General features: G+C 50.7%; 5 protein-coding genes across 5 annotated transcripts; 2 read left to right on the forward strand and 3 right to left on the reverse strand.

The window, feature by feature from the left end:
* Positions 1-2,207, forward strand: LY79DRAFT_573607 (Bestrophin, RFP-TM, chloride channel-domain-containing protein). The gene has a single exon (XM_060559488.1). It carries the CDS (start codon positions 268-270, stop codon positions 1,828-1,830), a length of 1,563 nt encoding a protein of 520 aa, XP_060406951.1. The 5' UTR covers positions 1-267; the 3' UTR covers positions 1,831-2,207.
* Positions 1,904-2,548, reverse strand: LY79DRAFT_163601 (uncharacterized protein). The gene has a single exon (XM_060551164.1). It carries the CDS (start codon positions 2,451-2,453, stop codon positions 1,977-1,979), a length of 477 nt encoding a protein of 158 aa, XP_060406952.1. The 5' UTR covers positions 2,454-2,548; the 3' UTR covers positions 1,904-1,976.
* Positions 2,549-3,291: 743 nt separating this feature from the next.
* On the reverse strand, positions 3,292-6,190 carry LY79DRAFT_675255 (uncharacterized protein; the record flags this gene model as incomplete). Its single annotated transcript, XM_060564426.1, has 3 exons — positions 3,292-5,884; positions 5,937-6,021; positions 6,109-6,190. The coding sequence occupies 3 exons, from the start codon at positions 6,188-6,190 to the stop codon at positions 3,292-3,294; spliced, it is 2,760 nt and encodes a 919-aa protein (XP_060406953.1).
* A 6,567-nt stretch (positions 6,191-12,757) lies between these two features.
* Positions 12,758-14,461, forward strand: LY79DRAFT_595334 (uncharacterized protein; the record flags this gene model as incomplete). Its single annotated transcript, XM_060561768.1, is given in 6 exon segments — positions 12,758-13,040; positions 13,112-13,179; positions 13,235-13,596; positions 13,696-13,959; positions 13,969-13,987; positions 13,997-14,461. Coding segments are annotated over 6 exon segments (1,461 nt in total).
* A 724-nt stretch (positions 14,462-15,185) lies between these two features.
* On the reverse strand, positions 15,186-17,990 carry LY79DRAFT_530511 (glycosyl hydrolase family 3 N terminal domain-containing protein; the record flags this gene model as incomplete). Its single annotated transcript, XM_060556182.1, has 5 exons — positions 15,186-15,887; positions 15,952-16,628; positions 16,687-17,653; positions 17,758-17,805; positions 17,853-17,990. The coding sequence occupies 5 exons, from the start codon at positions 17,988-17,990 to the stop codon at positions 15,186-15,188; spliced, it is 2,532 nt and encodes an 843-aa protein (XP_060406955.1).
* Between the last annotated feature and the right edge of the window lie 59 nt (positions 17,991-18,049).

Raw genomic sequence — 18,049 nt, forward strand, 5'->3', positions numbered from 1 at the left:
CATATCCCAATCCAAACTAGGTCACCCCTCCTTCGCCGGGACGTCCTCCCATTCCAGCCGCTTACCCCTTCACACACGGATCAAGCGCCACGCCTCGTATACCCAAGACTGCTACCTACTCCGTGATCTGCCACGCTTCCGTCGACCACCAATCCCTCACTCGTTATCGCTGTCGATTGGCCGGCCGGGGTCCAGCTCTAATTGACACGCAAAGAACTAGGTATCACGCCTGACGTCCTTTAACTACCCCCCCCTCCCCCTCCCACCATGCCCAAGCTCCCGAATTCGGCCCACGAAGTTCCAGTAATCAATACACAAGTCTACGACTCCGCCAGAACACCTTCCCTCAACACTCCCGATACCATGGCCGAAGAAGGTGGTTACCACCCCTCGACGGGCGGTAACGAGCCCAAGCAGGAGTCCCAGTTCACCAGCAAGCCGCGTATGACCGGCTTCAACACCCAAGAGATCCGCGACACCATGTCGCCCACCGGCCCCATGACCCCGAACCCCTTCAGCCGTAAGAACACGAGCATAGACATTGACGACTACTTTACCGGTCCCCGCGATATCCTCAAGCACTCCAAATGGCCCCTCTTCATGCAGATGCACGGCAGCATCCTGCCCAAAATGATCGTCCCCTTGATCTGGATGTCCATGTGGTCTGCCGCCATCACCTGTATCGACAAGTTCCGCACCAACATGGGTGTTGACTCTGTTCTCTTGACCGTTCTCGGTTTCGTCGTCGGTCTGGGCCTCTCCTTCCGCAGTTCCACCGCTTACGAACGTTACGCCGAGGGCCGACGTTACTGGGCCCAGCTCATTCTTGCCTCGCAGAGTCTTGGTCGCGTCTTCTGGATTCACGGTGGTGATCCCGAGGGCCTCGATCCCAGACAATCTCTTCTCCGCAAGGTCGGCTGCATGAACCTTCTCTTGGCCTTTGCCGTCTCCATTAAGCACAAGCTCCGTTTTGAGCCCTACACCGCCTACGAGGATCTCGAGCACCTCGTCGCCCACCTGCAGACCTTTGCACAGGAGGCCACCGCCGCCGAGCCCGAGAAACTTGTTCTGAAAAAGAAGAACTTCTTCAAGGAGACCGGCGAGTACCTCGGCGTCTCCTTCGCCGCCAGTAACCCCCGCAAGACCATCAAGAAGGCCTCTCGCCCCCTCGGTAACCTTCCCCTCGAGATCCTCAACCACATCTCCTGCGTCGTCGACAAGATGGTCGAGGATGGCCAGCTCAAGGTCCCCATGCAGCAGACCCTGGCCTACAACAACGTCGCCCTCCTCAACGACATCATGACGGGCACCGAACGTGTTCTCACCACCCCGCTCCCCATCGCCTACACCATCGCCATCAGTCAAATCACCTGGGTCTACGTCATGCTGCTCCCCTTCCAGTTGATCGACAAGCTCGATTGGATCACCATCCCCGCCACCGTCGCTGCCGCTTATATCATTCTCGGCATCCTCTTCATTGGCCGCGAAATCGAGAACCCCTTTGGCGAAGACGTCAACGACCTGCCGCTGGAGGCCTACTGCGAGCAGATCGCTTCAGAACTCGACATCATCGCCTCCTTCGAGAAAAGCGACCCCTACCGGTTCATGGAGTCTCCCCGCAACCTGCCCCTGTACCCTGCGAGTATGGCTCCCTACCACGTCTGGATGAGTCGCTCCGAGGAGCGCGTCCGCGAGGCCATCAAGTCCAAGCACAACACCGTCTTTGAGTTCCGTAAGAAGGTCATTCTCGACAAGGTGGAGTCCCAGTCTGGTGGTAAGAAGACGAGCAGCGAGGGCGCAACCACGCTCAGGGGCGACAACAACGTGTAGAGGATACCCGTCCTTCGCCTCTGTCCTCGGCCACTTGTTGTGGCCTCATTTTCGGGAATTTCTTTCTTTTCTTCCAACATCTCCATAGTCATGGTCCCTTGCCGCATGGTTCAGCAAGGGACGATAAATTGGTTCAGCGATTTGCGTCAGGAGCATTCAAGGCACGGAAAAATCATATACGCCCCAAAAGGTGGCGTTCGCACTGGAACGGTTTGGATTTTCTTTTCATTGTAATTGCCTGGAAACAAAATATGACAGGTGTGTATTTGAGCGCGGCATTGCATCTCGCGGAATGAGATATTGAAAACAGATTCTACAGTGGGTAGATATCTGAATTGAATGGAAAACATTTGAATATACGACTGGCTTTGTAGTGATCGATATCGTGATCTGACTATCATCTTGTTCGACTCGGTTGGAAAAAGGAGCTTCCGCGTGAACATGACGAGCCAGACGCCAGGCCAACGATGACTGTCGATCCAACCCAGACCACCTGCCCTTATGCAAAAAGCCCCGAAAAGACGCCAGGAGCCCTTCGACGACCAAGAGTCTAGGCCATCCATCATCAAGGGAACATGCTCGGGCACCCGGCGCGGGCCGCCCTCAGCGAAGGAGGGGTCCATGGGCAGTGGTGTACGGAGTACAGATGCACCAACCACCGTGGGATTGTGTGAGTGTACGTGTGTGGACTCCCCGTGCCTCGAGCGACAAGGGTTTGAAGAGGATATCAGACAGACAGCCCGGGGGTTGACCCCAAGGCATTGATGCGTGCGAACTTGGGTTACATCGAAACCGAAACCAGGGGGACCGCTCAATGTCGAGAACGTTCGTTACAGGTGGGTCGCGGCCAGCCAAGTCGTTCTCGACCTCGAAACGGATGCTACTGTGTGCAGCTCTGTTACGTGGGAAAGTTTGGTTGCTTCCTCTCCGCGTCTTCCGTCGTTCATGCCAAGACGGGGACAGAGCACCTTGGCCAGTCTTGCTCTCGTTGGCGTCGCGGCATCTGGCCGACATACCGTCCGGGGGTATCAAGAACTACTGATGATAAGAAACAGACTAGATAGGTGACGAAACAGCACCTTACCCCGGACAAACCTTTAGCCCCCCCCAATGAGAGATGATGCCTTGAAACGCTGAAGAGAAGCTCGAGCAATGCGCTTATACTTGGTCATTTTGAGATTGACCGAATGAGAACTAATGCGTGTCACACATCTTTTGCGCCAAGTGTTATTTTATAATATCCATTCATTTTAACGAGAGTATGTAGTGAGCTATCCATTACGCGGGTTCCAAAGTATATAAGTACATGATTATGGCGCCCAAAAATGCCCAATCATGATCGAGAGTTACACGGCTCATCCGCGATGCAGCCCAAGTAGCTGCCGCGACGAAGGCCCTCCAAGAAGAAAAGTCACAGAGTAAAAGATGACCCTTCTCGACGGGGGAAAGAAGACAAGCAACTTAGGCGCAGTCGTCGCCGTCGTAGGGGGCCAGGGTGATCTCCTGGTTGTTGGGGACGAACTGCTTGCCGGCGGTGGCGATGCGGAGGACCGAGTCGCCCGAGTTGCGGTTGTAGTAGAAGCGCGAGTAGTCGTTGGCGTTGACGCCGTCGTTGCCCGAGGCCGTGCAGGAGAGGGGCACGCCGACGGTGACGGACCCGTTGTTGACGACGCAGACGACGGGCGCGAGCTTGCGGACGAGGACCTCGCGCGGCGTGTAGCCGTTGACCGGGCGGTTGTCATCCTCGTACGGCGCCGGGGCGGCGATGAGCTTGCCGTTGGACTGGTAGACCTCGCCCGTGGAGAGGTTGATGTCGAAGCGGGCGGCGGTGGAGGCGGCGGGCTTGATGGTGAAGCGGTTGGCGCCGGCGGCGACTACGGAGCCAGGGACAGGGCCGGTGACCACCTTGAGGCAGAGGTTACGGAGGAAGTTGCCGGTGGGGGTCGCAGTCGCGGAGGAAGAGGTGCTGGTGGAGAGGGTGCTGGTGGAGAGGGTGCTGGTGGCGAGAGTGCTGGTGGCGAGAGTGCTGGTGGCGAGGGTGCTGCTCTCAACGGTCGAGGAAGAGGTAGCCTCTGCAGAAGAGGTGGTCTCCGCAGAAGAGGTGGTCTCTGCGGAAGAGGTGGCCTCAGCGGAAGAGGTGGTCTCTACAGAAGAGGTGGTCTCCGCAGAAGAGGTGGTCTCAGCGGAAGAGGTGGTCTCAGCGGAAGAGGTGGCAGTGGAGGTCTCCCCCGTGGAAGTGCTTGTGGTCTCGACGAAGATGGGTGTTACGGTGCTGTTGCTGATTGAGGTGACGCTGAAGGAAGAGCTGCTGCTAGTCACCGTGGAGGTAGGAACGTCGTCAGTGATGGTGATGGTGATGACAGAGTTCGTAGACGACACGGTTATGGTGGTGTTAGGAAAGAGAGTTGAGGAAGCGGATGCCGAGGCGCTGGTCGTGGTGCCGTTCGGGAAAACAGCCGACGAAGACAGGGAAGTCGCGGTGGCAGTGACATTAGAGGAGAGAGTGAAGGAAGAGGACAGCGAAGTCCCGGTAGAAGTAGTAGCATTAGTGAAGCCAGTTGAAGAAGCAGAGGAAGTAGTAGCATTAGTGAAGCCAGTTGAAGAAGCAGAGAAAGTGGCAGTGACGTTCAGGGAAAGAGTTGGGGTGACCGACAGGCTCGTCGAAGTGAGCGTGCCGTTGGGGAAGAGAGTGGAAGAAGAGGACAAGGAAGTGGAAGTAATGTTGGGGAAGATAGTAGAAGAAGCAGACAGAGAAGTCACAGGCGTGGTGCTGTTGGGGAAGAGAGTGGCGGATGAGGACGATGAAGCCCCGGTAGAAGTAGTAGCATTAGGGAAACCACTTGAAGACGCAGAGACCGAGGTGGAAGTAGCGTTAGGGAAGCCGGTTGAAGACGCGGATAGGGATGTCTGAGTGGAAGTACCGTTGGGGAAGAAGCTCGAGAAAGAAGAGCTCGTCGAGGTCTCGACTGCCGACGTCGACGTGTTGGAGAACGAAGTCGAAGTAGCGGACAGGGATGTTTGAGTCAAGGTGCCGTTCGGGAAGAAGCTCGAGGAGGAGGAGCTCGTCACAGTCTCGACTGCCGACGTCGATGTGTTGGAAAAACTGGTGGTCGACGAGACACTGGGCGTGATAGACGCAGACCCCGAGGTCGTGGTGGCGTTGGGCGAGAGCGTCGCCACGGAGCTGGTGGAGACCGAGGTCGTGGTGGTGTTGGACAAGGTCGACGTCAAGGTCGAGGTAGTAAGAGACGTGGTGGTGTTGGCGAAACTAGTAGTCTCGGACCCGGACAATGACGCGGAGATGGTGGAAGTGAGGGTGGTGCTGTTGGAAATAACGGGCACCGAACTGGTTCTGGTAACGAAAGTCGTGAAGGTAGCGTTGTTAAAGAAAGTGGAAGTCACAGAAACGGTCTCCTCAACGAGCTCCGTGGCGGTGCTAATGACGGACTCCGTGGCAGTCACCGACTCGAGGTCCGTGGAAGTGACGACGACCGTCTCGAGGGCCGTGGAGGTGAAGGTCGCGGTCGTGAGTACGATCGAAGCCGAGACCGGGTTGGTCACGGTGACGGTGGTGACTGCGGTGGACAGGATCGTGGCCGGGACCGAGGCGGTGACGGTGACGACGGCGGTCGACGAGGTCACGGTGTTGGGCAAGACGCCGAGGCACGAGCAGGCCGAGGCGTAGCGGGCGACGGAGCTGCAGGCACTTGCGTATGATGGGAATGTGCCGGAGACGGCGGTCACGGGGCCCTGGCGCTTCTCGAGAGCAATGGTCTCGTACACGGTCTGGGTCTCGGTGGCAACGGTGGTGATCTGGGTAGAACCAAAGACGAGGGTACGAGTGCTGGACACAAGGACGGTCGTAGGAACGACAATGGTCTCCGTTGCGACGGTGGTGGCCTCGGTGATGCCGACGACGCTGGTCGCAGTGGCGGAGACGACGGCGCTCTGGGAAACCACGATGGTTTGTACGGAGGCCGGGCCGGTCTCGGTGACGGTGGCAGTCGAGGTGAAGACGCCGCTTGTCGGGATCGTGACAGTCTCGGTGGTAGTGCTTCCAGGTGTTAGCCAGTGACGGGCGACTGGGGTTGGAGACGATAACTTACGAGGCACCGGGGTAGACGGTCACCTCCAGGAACCTGGAGCAGTCGGCAGTACCGCTTATGGTCGTGAAGGCACTGGCCGCGATAGCTGGAAAGGGTGAGGTGTTAGTCTATGTGAACTCCTGGTGAATATTTCCGGGGGAAGGGTTTCGATGTATAGATGGATGTGGCTAACCTCTAAGGCAGTTGTCCCTGGCACACTGAGCAGCGCTCAACCCAAAGAGGGTGGCCAACACGGCGGAAGTGGAGGGCTTCATGGCTGTGCTGGAAGTAAAGAAAGAATGAATCTCTTGGGAAGACTAGGGACCGTTAGGCTTCGGAGCGGCTGCTTCGAAGGGTTGATTGTCGGGAGCTTGTCGTTGGGGAGAGATGCAGGAGATGACTGCGCTGCTGTGATGATGAGGTCGATATCTTGCCAACCCGCCTGGAAACGTGGGATTATATACACATCTACGGGCATCCTGAGGAGGCCTTCTGTATACAACGCGAATGACCAAAGAAAGCACCAACGGACATGAACGCATCAGTACCCAAGGGATGGGGGGCAAAGAGCCGCTGCCGCCGGTATCACGCCTCTCTGGGTCTGAGACTCCTTCTTCCCTTGGGCCATCTCGCAATTGCATCATCCATAGTGCTGACCACGCGGTTTGTCCATCACAGAATTCACCTCTCCGAAGCCAACGCCACTGTTGCTTGCTTTGCCCGTCGAGACATAGGATATCTAGGAAACCCATCCCTGCCTGAGCATGTCACATAGACACGAGGTCAAGCCTGCGGACACTAGCGAATGTGGCTTGACTAGCACGCGCTGTGCCCGTAGCGATGGACCTACCGCTCACTGTGCGGAGCTATCGCAGAAACCCGCGCGGGGGTGTCAGTTAAGGACCATGAGAGATGCGCTTGCGTGATGAGAGGGTGTTCCCTAGTGTGGCCGCAGTACTGCGCTATCATCGTAGCGAGGTTCGAGTTGACCGGCACCCGAACTTGCTGCAAGGGCAAATGAAGTCTGTCTGAGATGTAATAGGTACCGAGCCGATGGCGGAACTTGGCAGGGAACGAGCCGAAAGCCGCACAGAGAGGGAGGAAGGCTTTACTAGCCGCAAGGAGGCACCCTAAAGACGTTCCGAACGCGGCTGATTGGCTCAAAGGATCGGAAGAAGAAAGTTATGGCCTGGAAGCCTGCAAAACAATACGACTTTGACGAAAAGCAAGCGCTACCGACGCGTGAGAGTGAACGGGATCGTATCCGGCGCCGCACGTGCGAGTCACATCTAATGAAAAGGTCTTCATAAGCCCTGCGTCGGATGTAAAGCGAGAAACAGTTACGCCACGACTGCGACTGAGAAACCCGGTTTCTGCCTGTCTGGTTTCATACAGTAATTATAGCTGAGGCTACCTGTATTCTCTGGAGCCCCGATACCTTTGCCCGTCTCCCTGCGCTGCGAGATGCTGTCCCGTGAAATTATTGAACCGTATCGACCCATCTTCACTTGAAATAATAAGACGAGGGTCTTGTAGCAGACATGATATGCTGAGACGGCCCGCTAGCACAGATAGTGTTCTTCCGGAAGGGACAATGTAGATTTTACGGAGCGTCATCAGAGCACCGTAAGCGAACTTTGGTAGGGAGGCCCCCAAACCGCTTGGCACCCGACCTTTAATATACCACATAGTTCTAGTAACACTTTAACTTTAGACCAAGCCTTCGTGACATGTCTTGGACTATCAAGCCTCTCAACAAGCTGAGATCGGTGGCTCTCCACTTGGACTATGATTTCGGCATCCAACGCGCTGAGCTAGAACATTGCTTCCATGATGGCGGCTGAGATACGAAGTCTGGAAGCTGGTTTTGTTCTATTCCCATCGTTTTGCTCGTGGAAATCGTGTCTAGCCTGCGCTGGTAATTTCGAACACTACACCGTCTTTCTAGGTGGCCGCCTTGAGACAATAGTAGATGCCACGCACAGGCTAGGCTTTAAACGTGTCCGAGGTTTCAAGCGGCGCGATCCTCATGGCTCCTCGGTAGTAGTAAGATCATATTAGGCAGAATAACATGGCGGAAAAACGCCTCGCGGCTGGTCTACGTGGAACGTCACTTGCAATATACCATGCGCAATGAGCGTGGTCGGGGTTGTCGGTGAGTGCTCTGCATTTCTGTACGACTCCCAATCCTCAGCAACATTATAGACTGTGATGATTGGTTGACAAAGTTGAATAGAAGGAACAAACAATTCCACGATACCTTGTCAAAGGTAAATGCTCTCAAACAACAAGGGCACCGTTTGGCTGCACTTTTGTCCCCAAAACAAGATCACTCCAACCCCTTACCTGTTACGTGTAGGAACAATGGCATGTATATTGTTGGCTCACGATAAGAGAATGCCGGATCCTCAATGCCAGTATCATCCTTCAGGAGAAGACGCGAATGTTTCAATTGCCGTGTCCATCTCGCGTCCTACGAGCAGTAGGTGACGGTCGATCAAAACCTCAATTCCTAGCCCAGCCCGAGGGACCAGCCTCGTACAATCACGCCAAGCGACATCCAGATCTGCAACGAACCTGTCTCGATCTAGGGATCTTTTATCTCAATTGCGTCTTCTGTTTGGCTGGCAGATCGTCAACAGACTCAGTTGCCCTTGGCAAAAGTGACTCTCAAGTGAGATGTTTTTGTTGGGAGGAATGCTGGTCGACGGTCGCATACCACGGATATGCTACGGCAATTATTCGGAAGGATGGGCGACCTACGAAACTTTTCTACGTGCGCTTTTGCGTGGGGATAGATTCCAGCTTCTCATCGGCACATGTACTGAGACAAACGGCTCCCTGGACCTTGGCGCTCGCCATCGCAAAGCATGCGGCCCTGTATGCTACACTAAGACATTGGCCAATATAGATGATCCCTTGCCGTTAGCGTTCTATTTTCGAGTTATCCGGCCAATACAGGCTCAGTTTCAAACCCACACTATGTTAGTTGACGTTGTTAGGTTGAATGTCATCATCGACTTTTAGTCGTTCATCCTAAGGGGGAGGACCACCTGTCGTGTTGTCAGAAACTGGCTTCCAATACTTGCCATCATCGATTTGCGTCTTCTGTAATGCTTTTTGTTGTTTGTCGCACAAAAACGACGCCGTTAGTTGCAGCAGCACAACTAACGCCTTATATCACCTCGTGACATTGTTAAAATATTAAAGCAGAAGACTTTGACTTTCAACTATCCATCTGACCCGCCGTCCTTTGCACCAGAAAATCAATGCTAAGCCACTTCGCAGCATCCATACGAAAGTACTTTGAAAGCCAACGGGAGTAGTATAGTCTCCAGTGATGGCATTTTGCTGACTAGTGAAGACAAAAACAAGCAAATGTGAATGGTTGTAAAGAGCAGCGTCCACTCAACTCACAGAAACTTAGTTTGCAAGCTCGAAACATATCCTAACAAGATCTCTTAATGCGAAAGTCTAGCTACTTGTCATCAGAAACGCCTTTCACAAGACATTCATAACCTTTCCAGCGAGGATCATAAGGTCATTAATTAATAAGTGGGAGGAGTCGCGAACTACCAAGACTTCAGGCAAATACAAGTCCCCTCTGTCCAGATGATAATTCCCATGTTAATATGTGATTGCTTAATTATTTTCATACATACACAACTTGCTCTTACTGCTTCAAGTTATAGTATAATAGAAATCGAACCATTCTGTCCAAGTTACACTTGATAACTCTGTGATACCCTTCGGATCGATCCAGAACACCAAAACGTGCAATTAACTGATACGGCTGCGGTATTTGAAACCAAAGCCTCCTAAAGGCTAGGCTGCGTTCATGATCTGACGAACCTTAATGAACTAAATGCTGTAGTGCTTGAAGCGGAGCTACAGGGCTCTAATATGAGGACATTCAGGCTTAAGGCCTCGTATCGTGTTTTAGAGCTTCTACTAGCGACAGCTTTCACTTTATCTTGCCAATTCAGCAACCCCACAACTCTATCGAGGCTGATGTCCTATAGTCACGAAGACTGACTCGACACTTGCCCTACGTTACTTGTACTGTATTAAGATATCAAGATATCGGGATATAGCGTAGAGCTGATGTGCTATGTAACGGACTGTACATGTTGAGAAGTATCTCTACCTGCTGAACTACAATTGTCCGCTTATGGGGGTCTAAAACATCTACAAACAACAAATAAGTATTATCCGGTATTCTATAGGAGACATTCTTAAATCCTAAAGGGCTTTAATAATCAATCACGTTGTCAAAATATGATCAGAAATGTAAATCGCAAGGATGATGTCTCTATGATGAATAATAGCCAAAGTCTTTGACTACGTATCTGGGTCTAGGTGAGAGATGCTGGCCCTGTGTATGAGCCTTAAGGCTGGTTAGCATTGGCTGTGGTGTAGTGCTACAACGCCGCGCAACAGAATCAAAAGTCTCTGGTCTCTCCGATTTTTCACCCCATGGATTGCTTTGGCGTTGTCGGTAAATCGGTTTCCTAGCTCGTTGGCTTGTCGAATCGTCATTCCGAACGAGCGGCATATAGATAGCTCGGGGCTATGTAACTCAACTACCCCTGGGGACTTGCGGACACCCCCCACATCCGGACCATCATCACCACCACCATCACCACCACCATCACCACCACTATCACCACTTATTTCACTAGGTCTGCCGCCCACCCATATGCAACTTTCGGCCTCGCTGGATAATTCGGATACGTTTGATTCATCCGGACTATCCATATCGCCGATATCCGTACTTTGCGCCCACTGGATGTCCCATATAGTGGCGAAGGTGCTGTTGGGCGATAAGGGGTCCTTTTTCCTCTTGCGTTGCCGTAGGTTATCCAACTGACCCTCTAGCTGGCGGAACTTCTGCTCTAGAAGTGCTCTTCTAGATGCCTCCTCATCATACCCCTTTTGCACCTTTCTAGATAGGTGACGAATAGTATAAGTATCTAACCCATCCTTGCCTAGCTGGGTTAACTGGCGTAGTTGATGCCGTAGGTTAGCAGACTAACAAGGGGTTGACTATGGGACAATAAATATGGATTCATCCTACTACTAGCTACTAGGCTGGTTAGTCTGCTGGCTGGTCTGCTGGCTGGATGATGCCTTTGATACCAACTGGTTAGATAGAGGTCGCTGTATACATATTGGCCATAGTCCAGCTGACCTCCAGCCACTCTTGGTGTTGTAGATTGTGATAGATGCCTGGCAGGCCCTTAAATAACAGGCCAGAAATACCCTCTTGCTAGCAACAGTTGAAACACTAACGCAGTCATCTAGACATCTAACCTCTCTGCGATAGGCATGCTTGAATGGGCTGAAGACCGATATATCCAGCGGCTGGAGGACAGCAGAGGAGTGCGGCAGTAGATATAGTAGAAATATCTTGTTCTAGAAGCATTCCCACATGAAGTCTGTTAATATATAGCTGTTGTCATTGATGCACTTATTTGATCACAGAAAGTCATAGGGAAACGGCTTGCCTATCTACGCTCTAGACTGCCTAGTCTGGTTTATAGATATACATGTCTCTATAGCGGATCCAGGCAGTAGATACTAGATTAATAGATGTTCTAGCTCTAGTTAGATCTCTATAATGCTACATAATATTATAAAGGTGCTATACTATAACCCCCTAGTAGACTTATTAGTAATTCTAAACTATAGTATACTTAAGATAGTTATAACTATATGACAGATGTTATTCTAAAATAATTAAATCTAACTATAAAAGGTTATAATGAAAGTAATAAACACGAGAGATATAAAGGGAATGATTATATGATATAGTATATAGTTACTATTACTAAGGCTAGTAAGCCTTTTCAAGTCTTTATTAGTTTGAAAAATGTAGTGGTGTTGATAAAGGAGGAGAAATGCGGAATTCTCGGATGTCCGGATATGGGGCGCCTGCAAGTGGGGTATTAGAGTTGAATAGCGCCTGAGCGGGCTTGTCACAGGGGAGTGCCAGCCACCTGCAAGGCCCTGGCTGTAACCGGCAACACGACCATTAAGGTTAGCAAAGTGTCTCAGGGAGCGGGGACTATTTAGTTTGCGATAGCCATAGGAATCGCAGGAGAATAGTTCTCCAAGATTCAAGCTCGGTTGAATACCAGACCTATTGTTTATCACCACTATATCACAATAGACTGTTACAGGGTTACACCAAGCAACGGCCAGTGGAACCCCCAAATCCGCCCACTAGATAATCTGTAACGCAGCCATGGAATGCATTCCTTTGAACAACTAAGACAAAAGTTCATTATCGAATCGATGTCACGACCTCTTTGACATTGATCTGAAATTTTCGCCACTTTCGATCAAATAAGCCACTCTTCAAACATGGTAATGAAAATGAATTCTGGATATCTCAATGAATACTACGCTAAGCGCGACCTAGTCGATCAGTCACCGGATCCGGAAGAAATAGGTTCTGCAGTGCGTGAAATCTCCGAGACATTTCGACGAACGCGTACTGAAAATGATGGTAGCGGTTATGTCAGCATACCTATCAAAAGAAGTGGCGTCCTCTATATGTGTCTTGTTTTCCTCGAGCTTAAACATTCTACCCTGTTTCTTGTTTTCCCCATCGCTCCGCTGTCGACTGCTCCGCGGTTGTGACAACTCGATCAATCTCATTATCTAACAGCATCGAGTCTTTTTGGCGAAGAAGAAACAACAAAAACCGCTACATTGTCGGAATTCCAAGTAGTCTACACGACGCGAGGGGGCAAACACATTCTCGATCGAGACGCTCCTTACCACCGACAAACGGCAGTCGAAGGCTCAATGAGCCGATAGACCAACCGAATGTTCCAATGCTGATCTGGTTCAGTTCGTTGAAGCTAGACATAGGTTCATCCCCCGGCAGCATCGGTGAACAGGTCGACTCGATGGGGACTGGTTTCCCCGATACCTCATATGGGAGTCGGTCCGACCTGATCCTGGGCATAACTGTCAGCTTGTTAGTGGTTACAACCATATTTGTTGGTTTACGAGTTTACGTCAGGGCTTTCCTAATAAGAAAATGGGGAATAGACGATACAGTTGTCGTATCGTCATTCTTTATAATATTACTTCACGATATAGTGATGTGTCTAGGTAGGATCTACAATACCATCCACGATGCTCAACGCTTGGGAGTCAATCAGCTGATTAGTATTCCACAACAGCGACAAGATTGGGATTCGGAAAACATTTCTGGACGCTATCACCTAGGGTGATCATCAAAACTCAGAAGGTAAGTTCTCACCTTCTCGAAGGGCTTACACACAAATTTAACACTGCGATTAAAGTTCTCTATACTCGTCATCACATTGTATAACGTTGCCTTCACCACGATTAAGATTGCTTTCCTGTTGCAGTATCGCCGAATCTTCCCTCTCCCAAAGGTCGAGTTGGTCTGTAACATTGGGATCGCATTCCTAACCCTATTCGGCATCTCGCTAGTCATTTCCACAGTAATTACCTACAGCTTGCTATACAGCAACAAGTTGAGTTGGTCCATAGACATCTTGGGTTGGTGGCTCACAAACGCTTCCATACACCTGATTACGGACATATTTATATTTATTCTGCCAATGCCGCTACTGGGTCAAATCAGACTACAGAAACTGCAGAAGTCAGCGTTATTTGCCAGTTTTTTTCTTGGGTTTTTGTAAGTAACATGCCGAGATCAAAGCACATTCGTGATTATTTCGTTCGTATCTTGTGGGGATATGATAGAAAAGATTTGCTAATCTCTATCCCTTATCAGTACGTGTGCTATATCCATTATTCGAATCGTCACACTTCCAGAATCTCTTAGATCGAACGATCCAACGTTCGATAGCACGCAAACAATTGTTTGGACTGTCGCAGAACTATCAAGCGCCGTCATATGCTGTTGCGTTCCTACGCTACGTCCACTGGTTCAAAGATCTCAGTATCTGCCTGGGAGAAGCGCATACAGCAGAAGCGGTTTTGACAGCACACACCGTCACCGTTGCAACTCGCGACATCATACAGATGTGATATCCTCGTCAATTAGCTGGGTGTCAGACGCCGTCGTAAAAAAGCCAAAGCCTAGCTTTTCTTGGAACCGGAGTCGTCAACGCAGCCAGTCTTCGACGATTGCAGGGGTTGACGAAATTGAGCCGGCGCCTGCAGTGCTAATGGAATCTGTGGTGCCAAGTTTATCGCCAATTCCAATGGTTTCAGGACCGCCGGTCGAAGCAGAAATGCCGAGGATAGAGGTGAATGGTGTACGGCGGGAAAGCGGAGCAACCGTCCAGCCCGGAGGCATTTCGACGAGAAGTAACAGCATCAGAAACAGTATACGTAGCGAAGGGAATATTAGTGCTGAAGAGGGTGGTGTGCGTAGAGACCTGAGTGCTCGGAGACACATGAGCATAGCGTTGACAGAGAGGGACTCTGACGATGATGTCTACTATTTTGGAATAAGAGAGGAGGATGTGAATTTGGAGTGTCCGACACCACTAAGCCCACCACCAAATAATTTCAAGTCACCACTTCCTAAATAGTGTGCTACTTGACTAGGTATTATTTCAAAGGAGACCCTTGATAACCGTATTTCAGTGCTACGATAATTAATCTTGATATTCTAATAGAAATCTTTTTTTCTTTTTCTTTCACATAACATAGAGAGATCATCCAAATACAGGGATTGTTGACCACGTCTACTATCTGTACGGTGATCTGACATCACTTGTCGTGCTCGACACGCTGATAACTAACCATCCGGTAGCAAATAAGGCTCTTTGTCACGTGGAAACATCGATAACCCCGCGGCGTTGAGCAATATGGTCCAAAGTAGCACCTTACTTCACGATGTGACGTGGGTGGAGTGGACCGCAGAGGACATGCATTGTCTAACGGCTACTCCATACTTTGCCATCAAAATTAGTAAGGAGTTAATAAATTAAGCTCCGCCGTTGCAGTTGCATCTGGAAAACAACTGCATGCAGTTGAAAGCCCATTCAAACCCGAGTTCTTCAGCTCTATAGGCAAGCTCAACGTTATAGTCAGAACTTTAAGTATCAGTGTTAGGATGTGTGGAGAACTTGATGTTCATAAGTTTGAGAAAAAGTTTTGTTGTAAGTAGTACAAAGGTTCGATGAATATATTCCCAGTCGCGACCATATTCTTGGCGCTTTCCTTTTGCTCCTGTGCATCTAAACGCAAAGCTTCTGGGAGAAAGGATAGATAGCGTATTTGTTACTCACGTATACCAGACAATCCAAATTTTTATATACCTTCCCAAAAGAACGTCTCTGAGAGATTGAAGCTAGCACGTAAAATCTCATCCTCCGGTCTGGAGCTTGAAGCCACAATGATGACATAGTCCCCGGCCTCTGCGATCCACTTGGATCTCTCCTGAGACCAGTACGAAAGGGAATATTTGTCAAGAACCAGCTCTACAGTCTTTCTCTCGTTTAAAACCAGGAATACCTTTGCAAAGGCCTTCAACTCTCGCACGGGTCTCAAAAGCGTACTCTCTGGGTCGTGTATGTAGATTTGCACCACTTCAGAGCCATCGTACGGGCCATTGTTTTTCAGATCAACCGAGATACTCATTTTGTGCTCTTCAGATGGCTCAAAAGTCTTGGGCACTTGAAGGTTCGCGTATTCGAATGTCGAGTAAGAAAGACCTCGGCCAAAGTAGAAGAGGGGGTCTCTATCAACCGACTCGTAGTATCGATGGCCGATGAATACTCCCTCACCGTACACGATGTCGTAGTCAGATTTGGAGAATGAGAGGTACGCGGGTGTATGCTTGATGGACTTTGGGAAAGTTTGAGAAAGTCTACCAGAGGGGTTGACGTTACCGAAGAGAACATCGGTGAGACCATGCCCGGTCTCTTGGCCGCCGAACCATGCGTGGACCAGAGTGGCTGCTTTGGACTCCCAGGGCATCTCAATAGGGCATCCTGATTGGGTCACAATGATCTAAAGTACAATATCAGTAATGAAGCTTGGTAGGTTGCCTGTTGTAGCCACATGGAACACTTACGGCATCCGGGTTAGCCTCGAGCACGGCTTGAATCAAGTCGTCAACGCGACCTGGGAGCCTGAGGTGTTTGCGGTCTGCCCCCTCGTACTCAAAGTCTGAGGAAAGACCAACTACGACGATTGCAACATCAACTGTCTTTGCAAGATCGGCAGCTTCTTTAATTGCCAAATTTTCATCGATGACTTCGAATCCCCCAACGCGACCTGCGAGAGTCAACGCCGTACCGACGCCCCCGGAAAGATCCTCATTCACTTGGATAACCTCCAAGTTGACGGACTGCCCTTCAGTAACAGTCGTATCATAGAACTTCTCCATGGAAAGTCGATTGAAGCATGGGGTAGGTCCCGTTTTGACCGGCTGGTCACTCCACAAGTCAACGACTTCCTGCCCATTGATTCTCAGTTTTCCTTTGCCGGAAGTGCTGAACCCAAAACGGAAAGGGCCAGAGGTAGAAGGTGTGTAGGTTGCTCGGGCTCTAGCATAGAACTTCTTCGGCAACGACGCATGGAAGCTTTCAGGAATGTCAATCAACTCCTTTTGTGCGTGGGCCGACACAAGCACCTCAGCATCAACATGCTCGTCTGGATCTTCTCCGAAAATTTCGACGGACCACCCAAAGCCCTCATGCCGTAGCTCCGTGGGTGCGAGGTTTTTAAGGAGCGGACTGAACCTGAAAGCTGCGAACCAAATTAGCCCCGATATATGGTCTCGCAGTTTCACCCGGAATGAGCCTACAATGACACCCGAGGGCGTATGAGACGTTCTCTTTGCCAACTTCCTCAACAACGGCATCGAATGGTGTCACGGAGTAGTAAGGTTCGACTTCTGCACTTCCACCGCCACTTAGAGCAGGGCTTTTGACGTGATCACCAATCATGCCAATTCTCTTCTTTCCTGTCCTCGGGATGGGAAGTACTTTGCGGTCGTTCTTGAGCAACACAATGCTTTCTGAAGCTATTTGACGAATCAAGGCTTGTTGCTGGGGTGTGTTCGACGCCGAGAAATAGCTGGCCGGTTCCGCATCTGTAACCTTATTGACAAGATTCAGAACATTTCTCACAGCATCGTCGATTGCTGTACGGGCCACTTTCCGACTGTTGACTGCTAAGCTTAGACACTTGCCCCTCCACTGTGTCGGTCCAGGCATCTCCAAGTCTAAGCCGGCATTTAACGCTTCTGAAGTGCTGTATGTGCCGAACCAATCGCTCATAACGAGCCCTTTGAAACCCCATTCGCCTCGTAGAACCTGCTTCAAAAGCAGAGGGTCTTCACTGACGTGAGTCCCATTGATCTTGTTGTATGAAGTCATAAAGGTCCAGGGGTCTGCGTCGCGCATGACCAGCTGAAATGGCATGAGGTGGATTTCCCGCAGCGTCCGCTGCGTCATACAGACGTTGTCCTCAATGGAATTATCGGACTGATCGTGTGCAGCGTAATGTTTGACGCTGGTTGCAACTCCTCTTTCTTGCACGCCATTGATATAGGCCGCCCCAAGAATTCCACTCAAAAAAGGGTCTTCAGCGAAAGCCTCGAATCCTCGTCCAAAAAGCGGTGATCGTTGTAGACAGATGGTGGGGGCGAGCAAAACATGGACTCCTCTTGCTCTAGCTTCTTCACCAAGCAAATTCCCAATTTTGTGGAGTAAATCGGCATTGAAAGTCGCTCCCATGCCAGTGGCAGACGGCAACATGGGACTTGGATTCTGAGTTTTGTTAGAACCCGATGGTAATGATGACCACGTCTGTATCGATCTCGGTGATCCAGAGGTATCATATATTAGGCATTAACTAAGGTATGGATACTCACCCGAGCAAATGATCGACGGCCGCGAATTCCATGCGGGCCGTCCGAGGTCTGGAGAGTATCAGTCTAATACACCTCGAGTCAAACGTATCACTCACGATGAGCTCGGGAATGCCATAGTGAGGAAGGCCGGTGGTTCGGAAAGACCCTTGACCGGCAAGTAGCTCGATTTTCTCGTCCCAGCTAAGCTGTTTGAGCAAAGCTTCAATGTCCAGGCGAGTGTTGTTGGTCGTCATCCTGAGGTGTGAAACAAATTCAGCTCATGAATGAAGAATAATGCAAGTGATAGATGGGA

This window comes from Colletotrichum navitas, assembly GCF_030913465.1.
Source record: "Colletotrichum navitas strain CBS 125086 chromosome Unknown LY79scaffold_211, whole genome shotgun sequence".
Classification (NCBI taxonomy): domain Eukaryota; kingdom Fungi; phylum Ascomycota; class Sordariomycetes; order Glomerellales; family Glomerellaceae; genus Colletotrichum; species Colletotrichum navitas.